This window comes from Salvelinus fontinalis, chromosome 23 (genome assembly GCF_029448725.1).
Source record: "Salvelinus fontinalis isolate EN_2023a chromosome 23, ASM2944872v1, whole genome shotgun sequence".
Taxonomy (NCBI): domain Eukaryota; kingdom Metazoa; phylum Chordata; class Actinopteri; order Salmoniformes; family Salmonidae; genus Salvelinus; species Salvelinus fontinalis.
Window position 1 is genome coordinate 36,360,451 of NC_074687.1, and position 27,761 is coordinate 36,388,211.

General features: G+C 42.4%; 1 protein-coding gene across 2 annotated transcripts in view; it reads left to right on the forward strand.

Moving 5' to 3' along the window:
• Window positions 1-1,854: 1,854 nt before the first annotated feature.
• LOC129821213 (glypican-6-like) overlaps window positions 1,855-27,761 on the forward strand; it is a 113,863-nt gene continuing 87,956 nt past the window's right edge. For both annotated transcript variants that reach the window (XM_055878594.1, XM_055878595.1), the window contains exons 1-2: window positions 1,855-2,411; window positions 21,396-21,554. In XM_055878594.1, the coding sequence (XP_055734569.1) occupies window positions 2,261-2,411; window positions 21,396-21,554 (310 nt within the window). In that variant the 5' untranslated portion in view covers window positions 1,855-2,260. The remainder of the gene's footprint in view (window positions 2,412-21,395; window positions 21,555-27,761) is intronic.

Below are 27,761 nucleotides of genomic sequence, written 5' to 3' on the forward strand. Positions count from 1 at the left end.
ATCCATCATGGCACCAAGATGATGTAACATAGCAGAATGTTCCTGGACGCGCTCCTCGACTCCTCTAACCGGGGTCCCTGCTCTTGCTGACTCCATGGTTCGGTGTGTAATTCTGTCAGGGGTGTGTACGAAAGGCGAAGTCAGGTGCAGGAGAGCAGAGTGTAATAAACAGGCGCACTTTAATTCCGTTCCAAAAATGACAGCACATATGAACAATAATGTGCCAAAAACACGGAACATAACAAAAGTATAGCGCCTGACAAGATCCACATAACAATAAACAATTACACATAAAGACATGGTGGGGAACAGAGGACTAAATACATGCAGTAATTATGGAATGAAAACCAGGTGTGTAATGGAACAAGACAAAACAAATGGATAAATGAGAAATGGAGCGGCGATGGCTAGAACAAGGAGAAGAGCCGACTTCGGTGGAAGTTGTGACAGAACTCAAATTGTATTAATTGTTATGGTCTCATACCCAATGGGTGTAATGGCCCACAAACACTATGCACTTGTTTATGTACATAGATTGGGGTCTATTAATTGAGTAGCATTTAGATAACATTTAGATATTTTAATCAGATTTCAACCAAAAAACTGATCAACCAAAATAAGAGATCTTTGAAAAAGACATCTTAATCTGGTTGTGATTTAGTTATGTGACGTCCCGACCAGATTTCAACCAGAAAAATATGTCTTTATTATAGCGTATGCCCACTGAGTATTTTCCTTTTTTCGGTTCTGTTCCCTGAACTGGTTCCAACACCTGCATGTGACCAAATCGAATTTGTGTGTGTTCAGACAGCAGTCATTTGCTGACATGGCTACGCTAGTTGTCATAGTAATGGCGGGTGTGTGAGCAATGGTGTAAGCTGACTGCACTGTTGGTTAAGGACGTGTAAGTAAGCATTTCACGGTAAGGTCTATACATGTTGTATTCGGTGCATGTGACTATAAAGTTTGATTTGATTTGTTTTGATTGATGGTGGTGCTCATGTTTCCTACCACTCAGGAGTTATGTAGCAAGGTAAGGGGACAACAATGCCTGCCATGGACATTTCCCAGTTTCTTTGAATGTTCAACATTATATTGTAAGAACACTTTTAAAGCCCCAAAAGACAAGATGATGCAACTTTCAAAACGAGTCATTTTTGTCTAGCCACAGCAGTCAACAGCAGTCAACTAGTGAATGCACCAATTTGTAAGTCGCTCTGGATAAGAGCGTCTGCTAAATGACTTAAATGTAAATGTAAACTAGCTGGCCAGGTAGCTGTTTAGCTCTCTAGCACATCACTCATTTGTTTGTAAACCATTAACAAACAAACTAGCCACATGTTCTTGTCAAAACTGTCAACTGAGTAGCTAGCAAGTAACACAATATGCCAAATAATATTCTAAAAAGGTGGTTTGAAATGTTGCTTGAAATATCTGATTCCATATGCTTTTTGGCTGTTCAGACTGGAGGAAAAATAACAGATTCAAATCAGATATGCAAATAAATGTGAGTCACTTCAAACTGCCAATGTAAACAAAGCTTAACAGAGGTGGAAGTGTAGCATTCACCACCAACCCTCGCCTTGTATAACCGTGTTATTGCAGCCATGATGATAATCCACTGTTGATCTACCCTGGACTAAACTGCTCGAAAATCAATAAAGCACTGAAATGTTCAATAATGGTCTCCACACAACACAGCCCAATATACCAGTACCACATAGGGATACTTAATCTCATTGGACTCTCAGTCACAGCACAGCTGTAAAGAGGTTAGTTATTCCAGAGGTTTTATTTCTGATAATCAATGTCAGGTTTGACTAAAAACCTTCTCTGACAATATACTCCACTCCGTGTTTTCGCGCCCGCTCTGTGCATCTGAGCACATAGCGGTCTCCTCTCCAGTCCTCAGCTTTTCGACTTTCTACAGTAATGTATCCTCCCGGACGTCGCTTTCTTAGTGAAGTTGAGTGAACACGTTGAGGAGCCCGCTCTCTGTTGGATCCATGTGGCTTTGTGGCTTTACCTGGACTCACTACACACATTCTCTTTTCTGCCGCAACGCGGGACTCTCAGCCACGGTTGGTGGCAAAATAAACAGACGTTGATTGAGAAAGAAGTGTTGATGCACAGTTGTAGAAAAGTGTCAACCACTAAACGTTGAGTTGTTTGAGGCTACCTGCGTATGCACTGCAGTGGAGTTCCTCTCTAAACTGGAATCAGCAGAGGATAAAAGAAGGATTAATCACAGAAGTGCACGATGCTGAGATACCAGACCGTCCTTTGGACTTTCTCATTGCTGTCTGTTGCAGCTGGATCCGATTTTAAAGCACGTAACTGCAGTGGGGTTAAAGAAGCTTCTATTGCAAAAGGCTTCAGCTTTGAAAATGTTCCTCTCCAACAAATGTCAGGTAAGAACGGAATGATTTGAGTGCTGCCTATCAATACGCAGGCTAGGCTATGTAAACTATTCAACACAGTCCATAGTTGTAAAGTGAGTAATATTATTGCATAATAAACCATATCATCTGGATAAGAATTTGCTTTATGAGCGAAACTCATATACGGTATTATTCAAATTGTAAAATGTAACTACCGACACTGACTGCTATGGGAGTAATTTACACTGATCAAGTAAAGGTGAAAGAACATTTTGAAAACAGGTGCCTTTACACTATGAAGCACATTGATTTTATTGAGGGATATAACTGTTCATTATGATAATGCACAGATATATATGTGCAAGTAGCCTTTATGAAAGTACTGTCGTTGTTCTGCGTGGAAGGCAGATTCAGATGGAAGGCAGATTCAGGTGAAGACTATACTCACCTGTCATCCATAAATTGGGGTTGATTTTTATTTATGAAGGACATGTATTATGATATAAATGTAGCCTAATAATAATAAAAAAGTTATTATATTTTCTAAATAATAATAATTAGCCTAGTACAACTTAACACACACTGTTTTAACACTGTCCTTATCTAGGTTACTTCAACGGGATGGCAGTAAATATTTTTTTATGACCATCCAACAATACGATCCCTCATAAATCAAACTCTTTGGCAATTTAAACTCAAAGTAGTCTAATTATGCAGATATATCACAATAGCCAAGTGTATAACATTCCCATTCTCTATGCTTTCGTTCATTGGTTAAAAGTTCATCCTAAATATATCCGCTACACTAAAATAGAATATAAGTAGTCCTTGACATATTGCTATTCTAATATTTGACTGAATAAAGGGATTTCTTTATTCCTCTAACATGCTGCATAATATGTAAATGACAGCAGCAGAATAATCCTGGTGGTATTAGATTTGCTGGTGTGACCAGTAGAGGTCTCTGTGTCTCCTATGCGCCTCTGTGTCGAAATAATGCATCCTCAGGCATGCACTGGATTGATTTCTGTCCTGTTGATAAAGTGACAATGACACTGTCATGTAACGATCCCTCAAGTCAGTGCAATTCAATTTCCATCCAATATCCATTCCACTTCACATATGTGTCAACCATAGGTTAATGCTGGCATGATGCTATTATTATAGTTTTTGTAAGATGTATGTAAATATTATGATAACCAGCTGGTCTTCAGAAATATTTATATGAACTTTCCCTACTTCAGGCCATGGAGGCTTGGATTTCTCTGACCCACCCAAGTCAAGCTGTGGCTGGCTGGCTGGCTGGCTGGCTCAGTCAGAATCAACATTATTGCTTCACTGTTCTGATCAAGCATTCACAAGGGTACATTTGCGCAAGAGAGTTGTCAGGAGGAATATTTCAACAATTTTGTGTATGTATTGTTAGGTTGATGCATGAAGTGGATCAAAATGTTATTTTTAGGATGTTAGTTGTTTCCTCGTTCCCTCCCCATATGAATATGCACTTTGTCTGCCCAGACCATTAATGTCATCATGGCTTAGATCCTATAATTCTGTAGTTACAGACAGAAATCTGGCACAGGTAAAAAGGCTGCATATTTGATAACAAGCACACCTGTTCATAGACAGGCTTGAATAACTAACTGATTAAATCCCTCAGATGTAGGCACGCTCCTGTCGTTGACATCTACTCTCCAATGAATGAAAAGCTCAGTGTCTCTCATCTCTGAGTGATGCAGCTGTATGGCACTGCTTTGATGACATCCACATGGGTGTTGACCCCATTTGTCTTGAGGAATGGCAATGACTGACTATATGATTTATGCAATGTCAACACCTCAGCAGCGGATGGCTGAAAGAATTTATGTGTGTTTAGCTGACACAATTGTGTGCATATCCTTTGTTTATTCATACTAGCGATGTTAACATTCCTGTGTCACTACCACCGTGTGTGCAATAAACTCAGAAATGTTGCCTCATCTAAGATTTTTGTCAAGTTTCAATAGTATACAACCAGCATGCCAGTCGATAGAACATGCTGATCTGAGTAATGCAATCAATGTAGTTCCAATGTACAATTGAGGTGGAAAAAAACAAGTCTATCTGCTGCATAATCTGTCGAGGTTGACATTTTCATTGGTGCGAAGCCAATCCTTAAAATATTTAACATGAATTCTAACTGTGATATAGGGCAAGTAGCTCTATGCATTGCTTACTTTTTGTTTGCCTTGAATCACAATGTGTTATGATTAAATCCTATTCAAGGATGTTCACTGAATAATCAGTTGAGTTGAGGTCTGTTGCTTTTGGCCATTTCCCCAAGAGGAGGGCCATCAACCTCTAATTGTGGTCAAAAAGAGATGGGTGTGCCAGCATGACTTTGATGTCGGATGCCTTAGAGACTAAAGATGTTGGACATCGTCAAATTAGATGTAAGGCACTGGAATTCCTCTCATATCCTTATGGAATCCCTTTGGCTTCATGTTGTCCTTTCTTTTTTTTACTCAATAGGCACCATCTCAACCCTTTTCTATGTATCTCACACTTAGTTCAAATTCATTAGGGGTTTAAATAGAACTTCATTGGAATGTAATGCCTTCATATAACGCGGCATTAAAGCAGTATCAGAGGAACCAACTGCTGTCGCATATGCCAACATAAGAAAGTTGTCAATCATAATTTAGGCTTATTGAAGCTTTCTCAAAGCTACTTTCAAGAGAGTCCATCCTCCAGTTATATGCATGCTACACCCACTCCTATCGTTTGAGACCAGTAGTTGATATTGGACGGCTGAGCTGGAGCAGCGTGTGTGGTCAGCATCGGCCAGGTCAGGTGGAATGTCAGCTGTGGTGTCAGCGTTACTGATAGAAGTGCTGCAATGAGTCAGTGCCTGCAGGCCCAGTTGGTACAGTAATACTCCGGGACCTGGCCTGTACATTCTGAAGAGTCCCTGGGCCAAGTTGTCAGCAAGTACAAGAGTGACTGGAAAAGTGGACTGGCTGCATAGTGCATTGCTTTACAACAGGGGTGACAAACATACAGCCCACGGGCCAGACAAACTCAATATACGAAACTTGATAGAAATTATAATGGACCTACATTGGTACAGTTTCTTGACTGTGTACAGCTCACTAATAATCACCGAAATGAAAGCTAGACAGTCAAGAAGCATAGAACATTTTTAAAATAATAGATAGAGGACTATTTGTTGCAAAATTTGACAGCGAGGAAATACAACAGAATGCGGCCCCGGGGAAAAATGAGTTTGACACCGCTGCCTTACGCCCTAAATCAGTGGACTGTCAGCGCAGCAGAAATTGTCCGGTCCTCCTCCATCTCCTCCACAAGTTCTTGCCTCTGTATTTAAATAAACTGTCAGTGAGTTCCTTACATACCGGCCTCCCTCATCCAATCCCATCAATGCCCTGGTGAAAGACTAGACCTGCATGCAGGCGTGTGAAAGATCTATCTCAGGTTCCATTTACTGACTTGGAAGATGAGTCAGACAGACTGCTAGACCCTTCCTGGTAGATGTGTGTTATTAGGAACACAGACACACACACACCCCCGAGCTGTGTCTGTGGAGCTTCTCAAGATGTCCCAGCTCGACCCTATCATTTCATGTCCAGCTCAGCCTCCCTGTTCCCAGCAGTGGAATGGGACCGAAATAACGGTGCTGATATTTGATGTGGTCCATGGCTGCGTACACAAGCAGTCAAATTATCTCTGCTGAGCCGTGTAATGTGCACAGGTCCTCATCCTGACTTAAGTTGTGGAATAGATTGAAAAGGGCAAAATGGGAGCAGAGAGAACGGCCAAGTGAATCTGTTGGCCTCTGTGGCATACATCCGTATTACTATGATGCATTATCAGATTATGATGACCTCCCCACTGACACACACAGATGAGGAGAGGGATCTGTGAGGGGAATTCTGGCAAGGATCACATGTGGTGGTGGTATGCCTCTGTATTTTAATGTCCAGCTGATAAAAAGGATGGTGATGGAATTGTAACTAATTGAACTGTTGGGATTGGCAGTGATTGAAATTGATGTAAATAATAGCAGTGGTGGCGGTTGTGGTGGTGGGGGCTATAGTCTGTTGATTTAATCGGAATATTTCCTACCGTGACACACACACAGGAGGTATCATCAGGAAAGCCAGGGACCCAAACACTCATCTCTTTTTTTCCATGCCAAAGTGGATTTCTCAAATGCCTCTTCCAGCTCCATGCGATTAATCATGCTCATGAATACTAAAATGGGCTGCATGATGGGGTTTCTCAACAGGAGCTCCCTCTTGGAGCAGGAGGAATGACTCTGGTTTGCCTGCTAGTATTTCAGCCTCTCAGGGAGAATAACAGAATAACAGTGCAGTCGCTCAAAGCATATCAACAAGCTCCTGCAGAGTATAGACGCTGGTGCTGCCAATATCTTTTGTCAAGAAATTAAGTTGACAAGAGGATACACTTTTTTTGTCCCCTTTTGTGTTTAGTTATTTTATATTGGATATAAATGTGTAATTGAGCATTTATCTTGCTGTGGATAATTAATCTAGGCTATTCCAATGTTCCTAGTTCATTCTTTGTTCCTTGTTGATATAACTCCCTGTGTGTTCACACTTGGCCCACTGTTTTGATTATCTTCCCACCAATACAGTTTGCACATTTCATCACACGTGCCGTCAAACTAATTGCTGGAAACATGTAATGCATAGTTTCCATGTAAGCAGAATTATATTTGACTTGACAAAGTGCTTTTTATCACAATGTGTTCAGTTCTACCATCTCTCTAGATACAGTATAGTGTCATTATAATTCAAGCCATAGAAGGGAGATGGATTTCGAGGCGAGAGCTTGGAAGATTAAATGCTAATTCCTATACCATTACACCCTTGTGATTGATTTTAGCACTAAGTGGTCTCTAGTTTTGAGTGTTGCCATTTTTCATATGCACGCACATCTTTTTTTCTTTATGTTTAAACCTCTCTGTACACTTCTTGATTTTAAATTAGTCTCTTAAAGCAATAAAGACTGTAATTGCCTTGATTTTCAATGGCGATGGATAATAGTTAAAAACTTGTCAAGGTAAAAGTCTCTCCATGACTTTATTTTATTTTTTACTTTTTCATTGTCCCTTGTCCCTGTTTGAACTTGAATGTCTTGACAGATAGTGTAGAATTGTGTGACGGTTTATTTAATTATTTTCATTATTATTTAAATTAGGCTTGTCAGTTCTCTCGTGTAATCTCAGAGAAGATGGCACACATTGTCACATAGGCAGGGCATCCTCCTTGGCACTAATAATGAGAAATTATTAATAAATAATACATGTCTGAAAATCTCATCACTGTTGAATTAACTATATAGAGCATACATATTTACAAGAAATACCAATAATTCTCATGAGACTGTAAACAATAAATGTTTTAAAACGCAAGTCATCATTACTTTGTGTTGTGTGAAATAATATACTTTCACTGTCAGAATGGATTCTAGGTCTTTAATCTGTCAGAGATATCCAATTAAAATATAACTGTATATGTTATTTCATTGATTGGTGATGTTAATATAACCTGACATTAATATCTTGTTTGGGTTAGGGATGTTTTGTAGAAGATGATTTGATTGTAGTGATATGAAACCTATGTGAAAGACCAATATTTTAGGAAATTGAAAGTCATGAATAATCACCTTTGCTCACAGCAAATAAAATAAAGTAAAATGTAATTTTTCACATGTGCCAAATACAATAGGTGTAGACCTTACAGTGAAATGCTTACTAACAAGCCCTTAACCAACAATGCAGTTTTAAGAAAAAGAAGTGATAAATAAAAAATTAAATAAAAACATAAATAAAAAATAGAAAATTAAAGTAACAAATAATTAAACAGTAGCAGTAAAATAACAATAGCGAGGCTATATACAGGGGGTACCGGTACAGAGTCAATGTGCGGGGGCACCGGTTAATCTTATGGCTTGGGGGTAGAAGCTGTTAAGAAACCTTTTGGACCTAGACTTGGCACTCCGAGTCTAGGTCCATTGTATTTGACAATTTATAGGGCCTTCCTCTTACACCACCTGGTATAGAGGTTATGGATGGCAGGAAGCTCGATCCCAGTGATGTATTGGAATGTACACACTACCCTCTGTAGTGCCTTGCGGTCGGAGGCAGAGCAGTTGCCATACCAGGCAGTGATGCAACCAGTCAGGATGCTCTAGATGGTGCAGCTGTGAAACCTTTTGAGAATCTGAGGACCCATGCCAAATCTTTTCAGTCTCCTGAGGGGGAATGGGTTTTGTTGTGCCCTCTTCACTACTGTCTCAGGGTGTTAGGACCATGATAGTTTGTTGGTGATGTGGACACCAAGGAACTTGAAGCACTCAACCTGCTCCACTACAGCCCCGTCGATGAGAATGGGGGCGTGCTCGGTCCTCCTTTTCCTGTAGTCCACAATCATCTCCTTTGTCTTGATCACGTTGAGGGAGAGGTTGTTGTCCTGGCACCACACGGCCAGGTCTCTGACCTCCTCCATACAGGCTGTCTCATCATTGTCGGTGATCAGGCCTTCCACTGTTGCGTCATCGGCAAACTTGATGATGGTATTGGAGTCGTGCCTGGCCATGCAGTCATGAGTGAACAGGGAGTACAGGAGGGGACTGAGCACGCACCCTTGAGGATCAGCATGGCGGATGTGTTGATACCTACCCTTACCACCTTAGGGCGGCCCGTCAGGAAGTCCAGGATCCAGTTGCAGAGGGAGGTGTTTAGTCCCAGGGTCCTTAGCTTAGTGATGAGCTTTGAGGGCACTATTGTGTTGAATGCTGAGCTGTAGTCAATGAATAGCATTCTCACATAGGTATTCATTATGTCCAGGTGGGAAAGGGCAGTGTTGAGTGCAATAGAGATCATGCATCATCTGTGGATCTGTTGGGGTGGTATGCAAATTGGAGTGGGTCTAGGGTTTCTGGGATAATGGTGTTGATGTGAGCCATGACCAGCCTTTCAAAGCACTTCATGGCTACCGACGTGAGTGCTACAGGTCAGTAGTCATGTAGGCGGATTACCTTAGTGTTCTTGGGCACAGGGACTATGGTGGTCTGCTTGAAACATGTTGGTATTACAGACTCAGTCAGGGACAGGTTGAAAATGTCAGTGAAGACACTTGCCAGTTGGTCAGCGCATGCTCAGAGTACCACGTCCTGGTAATCCGTCTGGCCCTGCGGCCTTGTGAATGTTGACCTGTTTAAAGGTCTTACATCGGCTACGGAGAGTGTGATCACATAGTCGTCTGGAACAGCTGATGCTTTCATACATGTTTCAGTGTTACTTGCCTCGAATCGAGCATAGAAGTAATTTAGCTCATCTGGTAGGCTTGTGTCACTGGGCAGCTCGTGGCTGTGCTTCCCTTTGTGGTCTGTAATAGTTTTCAAGTTCTGCCACACCCGATGAGCGTCGGAGCCTGTGTAGTACGATTCAATCTTAGTCCTGTATTGGCGCTCTGCCTGTTTGATGGTTCGTCGGAGGACATAACGGGATTTCTTGTTAGCTTCCGGGTTAGAGTCCCGCTCCTTGAAAGCGGCAGCTCTACCATTTAGCTCAGTGCAGATGTTGCCTGTAATTTATGGTTTTGGGTCTGGGTATGTATGTACGGTCACGTCATCGATGCAATTATTGATAAAGCCAGTGACTGATGTGGTGTACTCCTCAATGCCATCGGAAGAATCCCGGAACATATTCCAGTCTGTGCTAGCAAAACAGTCCTATTATTTAGCATGTGCTTCATCTGATCACTTTTTTATTGACCGAGTCAAAGGTGCTTCCTGCTTAGTTATTGCTTGTAAGCAGGAATAAGGAGGATAGAATTATGGTCAGATTTGCCAAATGTAGGGCGAGGGAGAGCTTTGTACGCGTCTCTGTGTGTGGAGTAAAGGTGGTCTTGAGTTTATTTTCCCTTTGGTTGTACATTTAACATGCTGGTAGAAATGAGGTAAAACTGATTTAAGTTTCCCTGCATTAATGTCCCCAGCCACTAGGAGTGCCGCCTCTGCTCATTGAGTGCCGTCCTAGAGCCAGCATCGATTTGTGGTGGTAAATACAGATATGAAGAATATAAATGAAAATGTTCTTGGTAGTGTGGTCTACAGATTTTCATGAGATACTCTACCTCAGGCGAGCAAAATCTTGAGACTTCCTTAGATTTTGTGCACCAGCTGTTGTCTTACCAGAGGCCGCTGTTCTACTCTGCTGAAAAAGCGTAAAACCCACCAGCTGTATGTTATTCATATTGTCGTTCAGCCACGACTCTTTGAAACATAAGATAATACAGTTTTTAATCTCCCGCTGTTAAGATATATATGATCGTAGTTCATCTATTTTATTATCCATTGATTGTACGTTGGCTAATAGGACAGATGATAAAGGGAGATTACCCACTCGCTGTCAGATCCTTGCAAGGCACCCAGACTTTCGTCCCCGATATCTGCATCTCTTTCTCCTGAGAATGACGGGGATGAGGGCCTTGTCGGGCGTCTGAAGTAAATCCTTCCTGTCCGACTCGTTAAAGAAAAATGATTCCTCCAGTACGGGGTGAGTAATCGCTGTCCTGATATCTAGAAGCTCTTTTCGGTCATAAGACACGGTGGCAGAAACATTATGTACAAAATAAGTTACAAATAACACGGAAAAACACAAAATAGCAGAATTGTTTAGGGGATCGTAAAACGGCAGTCATCTCCTCCGGCGCCATTATTCACTGTTACACACATTGAATGTGTGTAACTTTTAGTCAACTCCTAACTTTTCAAGCAACTCTGGAAGCACTGATCATTTACATACCCTCCTTGGAGATCAGTGGATCTTCTTGTATTGATAAAAAAGACCTGGCCCGTGTCTGCTGCAACAAGGTTCAGTCATACTTTATAGCTCCCTATTCCCCCTCAGCCTGTCACAACAGTGAGCCATCAGAAAACAAAGCTCCCTTGAATACCTCGTCGCTGCCGTTGGATCTATCTTTAGCCCCATGTCTGTCACGTCAGTCCTGTTGACAACATCAGACTAGACATGTGCACCTGTAGGAGTGCTTTGTTTTTTCACGGCTCCTGGGAAGGGGCCAACGAGTTTGCATGTTGCGTAAGGGGCCATAGGGGAGGTATTGAGTGCTAGAAGTGTGTCCTCTCCCCTCTCAGGCCACTTGGCCACTGAGTGGAGGGTGGAGGTATACCAGAAGTGTAACAAGCCACCAGGCACTAATGAAGCCCAGTGCCTTGGTAGTAAGCTGTAAATGAGGAGTGAAAGGTAATGATCAGTACAGGCCTTAGGGCCTTCCTAGTATCTACTCTCAGCCACCAGCTGCTACCTGTAAGTCCTTTGCCATGCTCCAGTTAGCAGGTTGACGCAGAAGAGAGTCACTCGCTAGCAGCACGTCGTTCTCTGGGGCTTCTAGGCCCACTGCCCATGTATATCAAATGCCCTCAGCAATTTTCCCATTCCTCCTCCACTCATTTTATTACATAGTCCCCAATAAATATCAAAGCCAGACATGGTCGTATGTATGCTGATTATGCGTTGCTTTTCATTCCACACTGTAGTGTACATGGTCTTTGGGTATTCTTTACAGGATCGTCTATAGGTTTACCATTTCCAATATATGCCCTCTTGTCGTGTGCATCATCATTGTTGAAGGTACCTATTCTGGTACAGTATCAAAGGTATCATCGTAGACATTTTCATCCAATGAGGTGCTATCCCAGTCACATTGCCGCTATTGGCTCTGAATCCAACTGCTGTGACATTTAATTGCTTTGAAGTGACTTCCACAATACTTTTGGAAAGCAATTTTTAGACTTTGAACCTTTAGCCTTGAATTTTAAGGGAGTCCACAGTAGAGTGATCTGATATGATGTACAACTCACCTCAGCTGCAGCATGAGGGCCTTCGAAAATGGAATGTTCCAGATTTCAAATGTCATTGAATGGCTATTTTCTGTGTATGGCAGGATCAACAGATCCTGAAAATGCATTATATTGGCTAGAGAGCCCGTTTACCCACAAGGCTTTTTCAACTTCTCTCCGGAGAATATGGCACAGTTTTTGAAACAGCATTTCCTTTCAGTAGCAGAGGGAGTAGCCGAATACATTTTTTTTCTTCTTTTTGTCTTGTTTGTGTAAATTCCCTTAGGATATAATTTTTTTCTTGCAATGAAACATCTTATTATAATAAGAATGAATTTGCTCACAAATCAGTTATTCTTGCCACAACCCTACGAGTTGCGAGTTTTTGGCCCAATTTGAAATGCAATGACAATGACATTTAGATATTAACATTTGACAGTCCAACATCTCCTTTACATTTGACTCTCCTGAGGACGCAGACCAGACCACCATGTCATTATGTTGAAGGTAAAACATGACACAATCATCTGTAGGCCTACTGTGCTGCTTATTTGAACATTTGCAAATTCATTCAAGGACATTTATCAGCATATAACGTTATTTGAAAACATGGGGCATCCCTCTAATTTGGAGTCCTGGCATGGTGTAGTATGCTAGGGGAATACAGTGTCATTCCATATTGATTGATGTAAGTCCTAGCTAGAATCTGCTATTCCAAATAACACCTGTTGGGATATTCTTAAAAGGATGATGCCTCCGGTAGTGAGGAAAACACAGATGGCAATTTTCAGATCAATGTTGATATTTTTAACTCTCCTTGAGCTACCACTCAAAAAGGCACGATCAAGTTCCTTCGTAACCTCAATTACTTTATTTAAAATAGTGTGATATCTCAATAGTATTCGTGTGGACACATTTTAAGTTGTAAAGTGTGAATATTAAGATAAGGAGGAAAATGTACACTGACATTGACGGGAGGGATGGGTAAAACTCCTCTCTCCTTCTTTCTGTTTTGACCATAATAACACCTTTACTGTCTCTGTGACTCATAAATATAGTGCCACAGTAACTATGTTTGTTCTGACTTGGCATTTGCACAAATATTTATAGTATCATTTTCTCAGGCTCCCCTTAAACCTCTTAAATGTAACTAAATGTAATCGAACATGTAATCTACCCTTAAAGCACAGTAGATAACTACTTTGGGTGTGTCCCAAAGACAGAGCAGAGCTTTCCTCTGACCTGGATCAATGCTGGCTATAACTCAGTCATAACTCTTTAGCCATGATATGAATCTTAATTAGGCAGTGGAATGAGTGGGCAGATTAAATCAATGTCCAGGGCCAAAGCGCTTTAGGAATTTTTCGAATGTTCCTATTGCCTAACCTTATGCAGTAGTTCTGTGAAATTGATTCATTTATAAAGCAGCTGGACATTTTGACATCATGAGTACCTCTTGACCCTTCCCGAAATGACTAATATGTCACTGATGGCTATGTTGTTTTAGTTCTATAAGATGCAGCGTTTGCTCTAAGCATCAGGCCTGTAAACGTATGGCAGCAGGAGCCATGGGAGGTATACCAGATGGCAGTGCACATATGCTTTGGGTCTGTTTGGCCAGGTACACTGATGAATACTTCTGAGAGTTGGCCTACCTTTTCTGGCATGGAAATGTAACTTGAACACCTTTAATTCCCAAAGCTGGCTAATCCCAGTTCCGGGATAGGTAGAGTAACCGGAATAGGTAGAGTAACTTTTTCTACAGTGGTGGTGGTCCTAATGTTTGATATGTCAATTGAAATAGGTCCCTGTCAGTGTAGGTTGTGAATGTGAAATATTGCGATAACACTTTTTATATTACACAGTGGCTTGCAATGACTTGATTTAGCTGTACAATTGTTTGTCCTTTTTTACTGATTGTTTTAAACCATTTTCACAAGGGTGTTCATGTAGATTACAGGATGATTAGCAAGCCTAATAGCTATCGAGGGTCAGGTGCTTCGAACATGACAGACTTGCCCTGTGCTACTCTGAACGCTAAAATCATAGCACAATTAGAATCAGTCCATGAGTAAATTCACATCTAAGTGGCAGTAAGAAGCTTCCTTTCTACATGGCATTGAGTATGCAAAGTAAAGACAAGCACACCTTAGTGGGGTAGTGTGTGGAATATGAATGTCTTCCTGTATTAGGCCCAGGGAAAGGCTTCATCAGGACAGATAATGGGAGAGGTGATCTGACTGACACTCTGCTTGATTACAGACACTGGAGTGACAGGAAGTAATTGCGACTCACGAAGGCAGCTCATATAGCTGTTGATAAAACACTGAATGCATGCATAAGCCTCATTACCTCGCAACCGCATTTGCACATATTCAGTATTACAATGAGATATCTGTATGCCCCCACACATCTTTAGTTTGTGCCTTTGAAGAAACATAGCAAGTATAGGCTATTGCCCACACACACATATCTCCAGTCTGTGAACACCATTGTTCATACTCTGTCTCACTCTCACCAGTATACTAATCACTGCAACAATATTCTCTATATTTTTCCCGATTTAATTCGCTGACATGACAATGTGAGGACAAGCATATGCTTGCATGCATGTGTAAATGTGCTGTGTCTGGGGAGGGAAGAAGGAGTAGAGCCCTAGTTCTGCATCCTGACAACTCTGATAGCCGAGAGGACAGGGACGAGGCTGGGGATGGGCTGGTGCTGCCGCAAGGTTGCGTTGGGACACTTCTCTTTATTTCACCCTCGCAGCCTTCTTAATAGTAGATGACTCGCCAGAGGCCCACTTTGATACTAGGATATTAGCAGGAAATAATGTCCCCCTCAGCCATTACAGACCAGGTCCAAGTCCAGCTGACAATACACTGAGCACCATGTTAGGCAAAACTATTGTATGACTGGTCAGGGCCAGAGCTACGGAATGGGGAGCAGTAGTGCACTGCTTTGCACCCTACTATGAGAGACCAGGTACCCTGATATACAGTGTTCTGCACTATATCCCCAGAATGGAATTCGTATAAACAGTGCAATAAATGTTTATCTTGTTGCGGGCATAAGCTGTCGTTTTCTAAAGATAGGCCTTTTTAAAGCTATTTAGCGATTACACAACATTTAGGTTATTTTTAGACATCGATTCAATGATTTGAGTTTGGGTATTTCTGTGAGCTCAATGCTCAGTTTCTGTAGAAAAATCATATCCAGCCTGAACTGTGTGATTTAGTAGGGAGTGGTAGATTCCAACAGGCCAATTTTCTACATCAGAGATGGGAAACTTTTATGGGTTGGGGGCCGCAAAAAATCTGAACTTGTCATGATGGGCAGCAGTTGCTTGCAAGGAACAAAATCAATGGGGGCCCCCCCATAAGGTAATTTGGCCAAGTTTAGATAGCTAGCCGCAAAACTATCTTAGCATTCTAAATACATTTTGCTGACATGGACTAATTGACTGACAATCAGTGACTGACATAACAAGAGAAAAACTGATTATGCACAACCACATTTCAAAATGGCACCTTGTGTATTCTACTATTCTAACTCGCAATAGTAAGTTGAGACCCCGACTGAGTTCCTAAAAAATGTAATAAATAAAAACAATTTTGGGGGCCAGTTGCCCAGATTTGTAAATTCCAAATCTGGCCCTCAAACCATCATGGTCACCTAATAATCCCCAGTTTACAATTGGCTCATTCATCCCCCTCCTCTCCCCTGTAACTATTCCCCAGGTCGTTGCTGCAAATGAGAACGTGTTCTCAGTCAACTTACATGGTAAAATAACGGTAAATAAATAATAATAATAAATCCCTGTTCTACATAGTTTAGTGCAGAAAACGTGGTAATTAACTACAGTGTCCATAATCCATTGCGCACCAGCTTGCCCGGTCTGTGTGGAGCACACACGGAGACCTTGTTGACAGCAGTCATAAAAGTATGCCTTATTTACTTTGAAGAATTACTAAAATAGTGATTTTGTCAGACAGCATAGAGATGAGATGATGACTTGGAATAAAATGTAAAAAGTCAGCAAATAAAACAAATATTTTATTAAAGTAAAGTAATGTGAATAAATGATGGTTACTAAGTGATAAGCAGTAATGGGCAATCACTACCATCATAGGACTTGTATTCATTGTTTTATTACGTGTTGTTAGATCATTCAACCCACGTAATGCATAGTGCATCTAATGTATAATTTTTTTTTATCGAAACTGAAATTGAAAACCGTGATACATTTTTTAAATAATCGAACCGAAACCTACCCGACCTCAAAAAGCACTAATCGCTCAGCACTAAAGCTATTCAAAGAGTATGCTGTGTGAACCACTCTCTTTCTTCTCTGCCTAATGGGGAATTGTATTCCATTGTGTACCAACAAAAATATATCTGTGTGTCCACTGTGCTGTTTTAACCTTGGACATAAAGGATATACAGGCTACCTTGGTTGAGTGGAGAAGTTCCTTGAAAGCCCCTTATGGGATGTTGATGTACGAGAGACTCATTTTAAGTGATGTTTTGCTCTGTTGAGACGGCGGGAACACTCTGCACGGTCTAAGTGTCAGTGCGGAGGAGCTCTTTGTGGGTGACACGTCTGATGGAGAGCTGCACTCAGACCTGTGGCCAGTGGGACCTCCCTGACTCCTTCCAACCTTTGGCCCATTAAAGTGTCCGCTAAACAACTGTCTCTCAAACTTTTCCTTTATACACAGGCAGTGACCTACCTAAAGCTTTTGAGTTTTCTTTTGACCTGGAAACTAAACAAACCTGTGTTTAAGGTGCAGGCAACAGTCATAAGCTGTGATAAATAAGAGAGTTAGCTGCGAACAAACTGTGTGTGGGTTTCAACCTCCGGGCCTCACATCACCTCCTGCCCTCACTGGTGGGTGTTAATTCTCTACTTAATGGCTGAGGTCAGCTCAGATGAAGCTGAACTGATTCTCAAAGTTTGGTTAGCCTTCAGGTGTCTGAGTAAATTACATCTCAGTTCTATTTGGGTAGTGAGCGAGAGAGAGGAGACTTCGGAAATTAGGTCATTTTTAGAGGGCTGTTTGGGCGACATGGTTGGTTGCTTTTAGGTTTTAACAAAACATGAAGCCTACATGATAAACACACTTAACATAGCAATTTTTATATGTCAAGAATCATTGGTTAGTCATAACGTGATCAGATTATTTAGCCACATCATTGGTCTTCAAAGTGATATTGCATTTGGGCTAGTGTGTGGAGACTACTAAATGGAGAGAGAGCTGAATCAGCGTCCATTGCCCTACAAATGGCTGTTTGGGAAAATGGAATGATGATGTCGATCATTAACTTTTAATTCAGTTCAGTGTTTCATGGATGTCATCAATTGCAATGTGATTTCCTTCTGAATGGTAGGCTATATCATAAATCGTATTTCACGCTGTTCTCCCTACTGGCTACACTGACGACTTATTGGCAATGTTACACTTTCCATTTAAAAAATGGTAGGAAACAGAAGCCAGAAAGACATGGAAGGTGTTCATTAATACATTATGATCCATGGACAACTTCCAAATATTATGAACTGATCAGTCATTGTTCCAAACAAATGTTAATCCTACAGCCATTGTCAAATCAAAATTTCCTCATGTTGTGTCTTATGATTCCTTAATTTACTGTAAATGTTTGGCAAAAACCACCATGAATGTTTTTGAACACTCAGTAGGAGAGAGGGATCATAAACAGCAGAGAAACACATGTCTTTGTCCTCAAGTGGAGCTGGGCATGAATTTCATCTGTGGGCTGCTGGCAATTTTAATTTCATTTTGTTCATAGGGAGCTGGCTGAATGTTGGGAGAACGGAATGATTGCATGGGGAGAGGTAACAACTCTGACACACATTTCTATATGTGTGTGTCTGTGCGTGTATGCGTGTGTGTGTGTGTGTGTGTGTGTGTGTGTGTGTGTGTGTGTGTGTGTGTGTGTGTGTGTGTGTGTGTGTGTGTGTGTGTGTGTGTGTGTGTGTGTGTGTGTGTGTGTGTGTGTGTGTGTGTGTTTGAGGAAATGCTGTCTGCCACTGTCTCATCCAACCAGATTTATGATTACTGTTATAGGCTATTTCTGGCATATTGCTATGATGTTTTCAATGGCTTTACTTTGTGACACTAGCTAGCGCTGATATCTGATCCAAATACTGGATGTATTAATGCTTTGGATTGATGGATGCTGCAACATGTTTTCATGCCTGAATTCACAGTCACACACCACGGGTAATTCATATGTAGGGATTCCTCCCATCAGGCACAAGTGACTTTGTTATGCAGCAGAATGTCATACAGTACATTGCACAGGCACACCCTCATACACCCCCCTTTTAATGGTCGGTATTGAAAATACAGTAACATGTAGAGTCAACAGAAACACACACTAGAGTAATCAACGCCTCTAGATATCTGATGGGTGTATTATTATTCACTGTCATAGCTACCTGTTAGAACCAAAAAACAACAACAACCATGGCATTCTCTTACCGGTAGACCTGAAAATATCTGTCCGTTTTACAACATTGGGCTCTTTAATTCAATTCAGTAGTGGTTGCATGCAGAGACTGGTTCAAAGTGAGACAACAGTGTATTAAAAAGCTGTTACTAGAATTGATCCAATCAGGTTCAGCAGCTAACCCCTAGCTTATGTGAGAGATTTTGATTTTGGCCCACATTTGTGTTAAAGGCATAAACAGCACTTTGTTATCATGTTGTGAGCAGCACAGCTTGACAAATATGCCTTTAATAATTAAATAGGGAAAGGCGACTGCATATTGACAGTGAGCGAGGAGTGCAAGGCATTGTTAGACCACCAACAATACTGTAAATGTCCTAAAGATAATGATTGATGCTGATTTTAGTCTGACATTACTAATATGACTCTAAAAATATTCACATCAGCAACCCTTCTGTCACAGCAAAAGCGTAGGTTTATCAACCATCCTTGTGTTAGTTGGATCAGAATATGAGTATAACTGTGTTCTAGTTTTGGGTCTGCTGTTTATTACATGGGGGCAATGTTCCCTCTAAGCTGCACACATGCAGGGCGTGCAGCTCCCCTCGGACTGCCGCAGAAGAAGCAGAGGAGCACAAGATTGGACTTCACTCAACTTTCTACAGTTTTCCCCTTTAGTTATCACTATCGACGTTTCACTCTACTGAAGGAATTGTGGTCAAATCAAAGCAATATTAGCCACTTTCATGTAATATACGGAAACAAAACTAACTATTTAAGATTTATTATGCAAATCTAGCTGTGCAAGAGATTTTCTTGTAGGCTGAGCGCATTGGATTAGGATTCTATTGCATTGACATGCATAACTCTGTCACGTCCTGACCATAGATAGCCCTTATTTTCTATGGTAGAGTAAGTCAGGGCGTGACTGGGGGTTGGTCTAGTTTATTATTTCTATGTGGGGTTCTAGCTTTGTTTTTCTATGTTGGTGATTGGTATGATTCCCAATTAGAGGCAACTGGTAATCGTTGTCTCTAATTGAGGATCATATTTAAGTAGCATTTTTTCCACCTGTGTTTATGGGATATTGTTTTGAGTTAGTGCACATAGCACCTTTGTAGTCACGGTTCGTTGTTAGTTTATTGTGTATTTGTTTTTGTCTTTGCTAAGTTTCACTTTATCATTAAATTATGTGGAACTCAACATCCGCTGCGCTTTGGTCCGATATTTATTCCAGCGAACGTGACAAACTCAGGCTGCGGGAGGCCTATATGTGTAACGTCCTGACCAGAGTTCTTATGTGTTTTGCTTGTTTAGTGTTGGTCAGGATGTGAGCTGGGTGGGAATTCTATGTTGTGTGTCTAGTTCGTCTGTTTCTGTGTCCAGCCTAATATGGTTCTCAATCAGAGGCAGCTGTCTATCGTTGTCCCTGATTGAGAATCATATATAGGTGGCTTGTTTTGTGTTGGGGATTGTGGGTGGTTGTTTCCTGTCTTTGTGTTTTGTCTGCACCAGCTAGGACTGTGACTGTTAGTTTGTTTTGTCATTTTGTATAGTGTCTTGTTTTGTGTTAATTAAATCATGGAAAATTACCACGCTGCACATTGGTCCTCAGATCCTTCTCACCTCTCCTCGTCTGAGGAGGAGGACGACTTAGACTGCCATTACAATAGGCAAATAGCCATTGCCATATATGGATCTGTGCCATTCACTTTGAACTGGACTTGGTCATGTGTAGATGCGCTTGTTTTGAGATCAAAGTGAGAGCTGCATTTAGCCACATGCATGTGTTCATATTCGTTCCTAGTTACTGAGTTATAATCCCAGTTATAGCTCATTTCTAGTCAACAGTGATTGAGTGGTTGCTTCCAACAAGAGCACAATAAGTAGGCATTTCTAGTCAACTTTGGAAAGTAAGTCAGGTAAAGAGCTATTTTATTAAAAAAATAAAGGAGAGCCGCACACTCTAGGAGCTCAGATGCAAAAAATATTTATGTCCAACAGACAAGACAAGCTGTTTTCATCGAGGTATAATAAAGAGCTATTTTATGTCTTAAAGGGAAAGTGTTGTACTTTAAGACGGTCTTGAATAAGCTAAGTAGCCAATAGGCAGAGTGGAATATAATTTGTCTGATTCTCTGTAATAATGGTATGGAATTAATAAAGCATTTTATTTTGTAAAGTGGTTTCTTGCATCAAACACAACATTTTCAGTCACCTCCTTATCTTAAGGTGGATAAACAGGTTAATGTCAAGCCCTGCATGTTTAAAAAAAATGTTCTCATGGAATGTAGGCATTGAACACCACACATTGGCAGCTACTGTAGGCTGACAAAACAGCAATTTCCATGTTAAAATGTTATAAGTTTTTCTCCAACGTTTTTTATGGTAGGCCACTCTGGTAGGCCTACATTATGATCAAATAGCCACAGTAGCCTACTTCACCACTGTTAAAACTGTAACCTAAAAGTGGGTACAGCCTCAGTGTTCACAGTAAACGCACGCCGGAAGCTGCATAGAATTTTCACAACGTTCGAGTTTGCACACAGCAGACCTGAAATTTGCTCAGTGCGCAAAGAAATTAGAGGGAACATTGCATGGGGGTCATGAGGAATCTGTGTGACTGAATACCATCTCTGTTGTTTGCAGGTGACCATCTCCGGGTATGTCCCCCGGGCAATACCTGTTGCAGTTCAGAAATGGAGGACAAGTTTGGCCAACAAAGCAAGCTGGAGTTAGAGAACCTGGTTGATGAAACTAGTAAAGAATTGCGAAGCACCTTCGTCTCCAGACATAAAAAGTTTGATGGTAAGAGACGCTCTCTTTCAATTATTTGTTTTGATATCTCACAAGTGGGATTCAACAGAATCTCTACGTAGCTTGAAGAACCAATCATAGACGATGTTTGTCGGAGACAGACAGGTTGAGTGGCGAATGAGGGAGTCCCTCCCCTCATACTAAAGAGCCACTCGCCGACCCTCTGATCATTCTCACCTCTCTTTGTCACAGAAGAGTTTTGCCTAGCTTTCCTTAGCATGACTTGATCTGTTTTCCTATTTAACTGTTCACAGGTGTGCCGTTAAGGTTATGCTGCCGCTACACTCTGCATATTGTGGCCACAATTTGTGGCGTTCCTGCTTGTGGGCATTCCTCTTTTTACTTCTATTGGTAAATTTTTAAGCTAGGACTCCAGTACACAGGTTGTGCTCCATAACGTTGGATGCCGACTCCTGATAAACCCACAAGAAGAAGAACAGGCGGGGCAACAATGGTAGCCATCTAACTAGGACACCGGCAGACAGTGTCCTTTGCCCCTGCCTGTCAGGCACTGCTTTCCCGCAGTTCTGTTAACAACAGTGAGGGCAGGTGTTCGGCAGGCGGGAGTGAAGGACACTGTGTTATAGCTAGCTAGGAGGATGCCGTTAAACAGCAGGTGGGAGGCGGGGGCGCCACCAGCAGCTAGCCATCTAGGACACTGGTAGAAAGGCCCTGAAAATCTCTGATAATACTTTTACTTTTGACCCACTTAATCGTATAGACAATCAGGGGAAATTCAGAATATCAAAACTGTCACGCAAGCATGAAGATGGTGTGCATGGAGTGGGGCGTACATGCAGGAACCAATGGGATGCTCGAGGGAGGGCGTTCATGTATTTGCAGGAATGCCCACATGCAGGAACACCCCGCATTCCGAGTCACAATCACACATTATTGGGTTTTTCAGCTTTCGTTTTTTGTGTTGGGTGACTTTACCGAAAGCAATGTTTCCGTTTCAGGTAAGAATTATCTTCACTGCTTTTCTTCCCTCATCTCCTTTCGTAGCTAGCATCACACAGCTAGCTACTGAGACTTGGCTAGCTCGCCACAATGCTAGCTATTCTACCGACTAACTTTTCGACTTGAAAGGGTAGAATTGATAGCTCGCTTTCTTGTTTAGCTCAACCCACTACTGACCGTCCGAGAGTCACTGCTTATCGATCGAGAGCCACGCTTTTGTTTGTCGCAACAATAACAAAGAGCTATCTTCCTTTCTCTAACATTGTGCTAACTAACTAGGCTGCTAGCCCACTTGGTAAGCCCAGAGACTTGGTAAGCCCACGCTGCAAGGCGCAAGCTAACTTGGCTAGCTCGTTGGAAAGCAAGCTATCCACATAAGCATTGCTTGCTAGCTCAGACTGACTTCCCTACCTGCATATATGGTAACACAAGCACTGCTTTTTATAAGAACCTAGCTAACTCCTACACAAGCCCACCACGGCTATAGCTTTTATACACAGTTCCCGCCCCAGCTAGCCATTAGGCACCTAATAAGCTAGCTCACGCCTGTCAAGGCTAATTTGCAGCAGGCGCTATCAGGCTAGCAGGCCTTTTTCCACAAATTAGGAACAAAGGAAGGGTAATAGTGGATTAACAACAGCCTAACCTGAATCCCCGGATCAATAAATTGTGTCCACTGCTACCCCGCCTGAGGCAGGCACACAAACCACCTTGCTCTTGCGCTGGCAGCTCGACGATGCTGGCTGCTACTGGCTCTCCCACCTACTGTGGTATTACCAGCTTGCTCTCTCATTTAGTATGTTTAACTTTCAATCGTTTCATTGGCTGATCGGATACACCACACCGTGCTACGGTCAAAATACATTCTCTAGACCGAAGAAGCAATGCTACTGGTGCAGATCTCTTTGGCTAACGAGGTGCTAGCTATAGCTAGGTTATTACCCCACTGGGTGAACACTGGATGGCTAACACAAGAGCCTTGCGGCTAAGCGTTGACTATCTCACGCCTAACCCAGTTGTCAAAACTTTTTTCCCAGAGTTATAATGGGACCTACACTCCATGGGAAATGAACATGCTCAGGCAGCATTCTAACGAGTCCTGCAAGTTTTATAAGGTTTTGACCAAGTTCCCGGCCCATGCTAACTTAAGCTATGCCACTAGCCATCACGGTTAATGCTAACTACCACCACCTAGCTGTTGTTAGCTTAGTTCCCGTTTTCTAGTTCGCCTAGCATTAACTTGCTTAGTGCTTACTAACTGAACCGGTCCCTCTACGCTGTGATCCGGTCCACAAGACGGCCTCTGATAGGCTAGCTAACGCGACAAGGCTGGCTGTACCACTGCTAACCTATGCTGGGCAAAACGTTCAGCAGCCTACCTCAGCTAGCTCACCGCTATCTTAGCTTGCCTTGCCACCACCTGCCTGGCAGACCCAGATATCGTGGCAACCTGGTCTCCACTCTACCTCTCTACAAGCTAAGGCTCCGCATCGGGGAGATGGGCAGTTCTGTAGCGCCAGTGCTACTGAGCGACCAAAGACAGAGCATACAGCAAACCTACGGTCCAAGTTTTAGTACAGAGTCAGACAGTGGGGAAGCGGCCCTTCGCTTCAGCCGCATCGAGGTCCCGTCCAGTTGATTTTCCTGTAGGAAAGAAGTGGCGCCCGCCTCAGCGGCAGAGAAGGACAGCCAACAGATCACTCTGTGTTCTAGTCTCCCACCTTTTGGGTGGAGCACACACCACAATGGGGGAGAGGCACATCTGTGCTCCTATTCCCCTTTCCTTTGTGCAGCGACCCATTCTCATGCGTTCGCTCTCAAGGAAGATGGAGGATGCCCACTCTAACCCTGAGTGCCCTCCGTGCCACAGCTCTCCCCTCAGCTCTTTCTCAAGCAGCTGAGGCAGGAAGACAAACTGTCACTAGCCACCTAGCACTGTCCCCATATCTCAGTGTTTTTAACGCTGCCCTTATCAATTAATACAAAGAAGGGGTGACTCGCTCTAATGCTACCAGAGGGCGCTCCGGCACCACTGGTGAGCGTGAGTCAACCAACCTGTGGGCTACTCACCGCAAGAGCAGGGAACTGGCGCACAAGCACAGTCCAGCCGTGGGTCTTGTCCACAGTTCCAAAGGAGTACAGACTGCAGTTTTCTCTGAGACCACCCTTTCAATCAATAACGACTGGCGACTCGACACAGATACTAAAGCAGGAAATCTCCTCTCTATTAAGCGAAGTGGACGGCCAGCGTAATACCATCGGCAGAGAGCCATCTAGGCTTCTACTCCCGGTACTTCCTGGTTCCCAAAAGAAAGATGCGCCCATTAAGCTTAATGTGCTGTCTCGCTCTATTCATCTAGGCGACTGGTTCATATCAGTCGACCTGCAGGAAACTTTTTTCAAATAAACTGCCAGCACACAGGAGTTTTCTAAGTCTTGCTTGTCAAGGCACAGCCTAAGACTACCTCGCTGTCCTATTTGGGCTAGTGCTAGCTCCCTGAACATTCAGCAAATGTGTAGAGGCAGCTTTCACACTCCTGAGAAACACACCTACATATACGATTACCTGCTTTGCTCCCCATCCCTGGAGCAAGCGGTATGGTAGTAGTTGATGTTATTCTTTAATAACACAGACCCCAAAGCAAATCAGGGGGAGGAAAATAGGGTTATTCAAAGCAGACAAATCATGTTTGGAAGTAGATGGTAGATGTTCATGCTCCCCTGTCCTCAGTGATTCTCCCCAGTGATTCTCTTCAGTGATTCTCTCCACAGAACAAAGGGATAGGATGTAGTTTTATAACCCAGCCCTAGCCTGTGGTTGACCAATTATAATTCCTTGCAATAAAACTGGGCCAATGGCCAAATAACGTATCCTATTTCAGGTTGGACCAACGAGAACGTGCCACATATAGCTATGAGTTCAGTACTGACATTCCTAACAGATGTTGAACTGAAAACCAACTATTTCCATTGATAATTCCCTATTGACCTTTAGTACTCTGTTGTCACGATCGTTATAATGAGTGGACCAAAGCGCAGCGTGATCTGGGTTCCACATCTTTTTATTACTAGGTAAAACTCACAGCAAAACAAAAACAATAAATCTCAAAACGAACCGTGAAGCTAACAATAGTGCTAACAGGCAACTATACATAGACAAGATCCCACAAAGCACAATGGGGAAATGGCTGCCTAAATAGGATCCCCAATCAGAGACAACGATAAACAGCTGCCTCTGATTGGGAACCATACCAGGCCAACATAGATCACTATTCACCTAGATAACCCACCCTAGTCACTCAATCACATACACTCAATTAGTATTTGGTAGCATTGACTTTAAATTGTTTAACTTGGGTCAAACGTTTCGGGTAGCCTTCCACAAGCTTCCCACATTAATTTGGGTGAATTTTGGCCCATTCCTGCTGACAGAGCTGGTATAACTGAGTCAGGTTTGTAGGCCTTGCTCGCACACACTTTTTCAGTTCTGCCCATACATTTTATATAGGATTGAAATCAGGGCTTTGTGATGGCCACTCCAATACCTAGACTTTGTTGTCCTTGGAAGATCCATTTGCGACCAAGCTTTAACAACCTGACTGATGTTTCTTCAATATATCCACATAATTTTCCTGCCTCATGATGCCATCTATTTTGTGAAGTCCACCAGTCTCTCCTGCAGCAAAGCACCCCCACAACATGATGCTGCCACCCCGTGCTTCACGTTTGGGATGGTGTTCTTCGGCTTGCAAGCATCCCCTTTTTCATCCAAACATAAAGATGGTCATTATGGCCAAACAGTTCTATTTTGTTTCATCAGACCAGAGGACATTTCTCCAAAAAGTATGATCTTTGTCCCCATGTGCAGTTGTAAACTGTAGTCTGGCTTTTTTATGGCGGTTTTGGAGCAGTGGCTTCTTCCTTGCTGAGCGTCCTTTCAGGTTATGTTGATATAGAACTCGTTTTACTGTGAATATAGATACTTTTCTACCTGTTTCCTCTGGCATCTCCACAAGGTGCTTTGCTGTTGTTCTGGGATTGATTTGCACTTTACACACCAAAGTACGTTCATCTCTAGGGGGCAGAACGCGTCTCCTCCTGAGCGGTATGACGGCTGTGTGGTCCCATGGTGTTTATATTTGCATACTATTGTTTGTACAGATGAACGTGGTACCTTCAGGCATCATTGCTCCCAAGGATGAACCAGACTTGTGGAGGTCTACAATTGTTTTTCTGAGGTCTTGGCTGATTTCTTTTGATTGACCCATGATGTCAAGCAAAGAGGCACTGAGTTTGAAGGTAGGCCTTGAAATACATCCACAGGTACACCTCCAATTAACTCCAATTATGTCAATTAGCCTATCAGAAGCTTCTAAAGCCATGGCATAATTTTCTGGAGTTTTCCAAACTGTTTAAAGGCACAGTCAACTTAGTGTATGTAAAACTTCTGACCAAATGGAATTGTGATACAGTGAAATAATCTGTCTGTAAACAATTATTGGAAAAATTACTTGTGTCATGCACAAAGTATTGTCCTAACCGACTTGCCAAAACTATAGTTTGTTAACAAGAAATGTGTGGAGTGGTTGAAAAATTAGTTTCAATGACTCCAACTTAAATGTATGTAAACTTTCGACTTCAACTGTAGGTGTAATGCTGTATTCTCTCACTTATCAGGCAACACTCTCGGACAACTGCACCACGTCACTCCGACAGTGCCTCTTCCTGTTACACAGGGGGTGCTCGGTCACGCTCAGAATATGTCTCTGAGTGCTGGGATTGATTGCGTCCACCATCTTAGTAGTAGCACTTGGCCTACTGAGGATGAGAGACTTCCAACGTTGGGGGTCTGCCCAACGTCTGTGTGCACGTGTCACATCAATCGTCAGATAAGGTGACCTTCGCATGTATCTCAGCTCTCCGTCACTGGAAGAGCCCCTCGATCTTCGTTTCTGTCACTCCCTTAGGGGTAGTGGCAACGAGGAAGGTGGGGGCGACAGACGAGCTGGGGCACAGTTCACGAGGGGAATGCAATAAACGAAGTTACCTTGAATTTAAATTACCTCGAATTGCTGACAGCATTTCTTTCACTGAAACACTTTCTACCCTCCCTGTCACATTTTGATCAGAACGGACAATACGGCTGTGAAGGCATACATCAACCACCAGGGCGGCACTCGCTCACTGCGCTTTTTAAGGGAAAGGGAAGGGAAAGGGGGATACCTAGTCAGTTGTAGA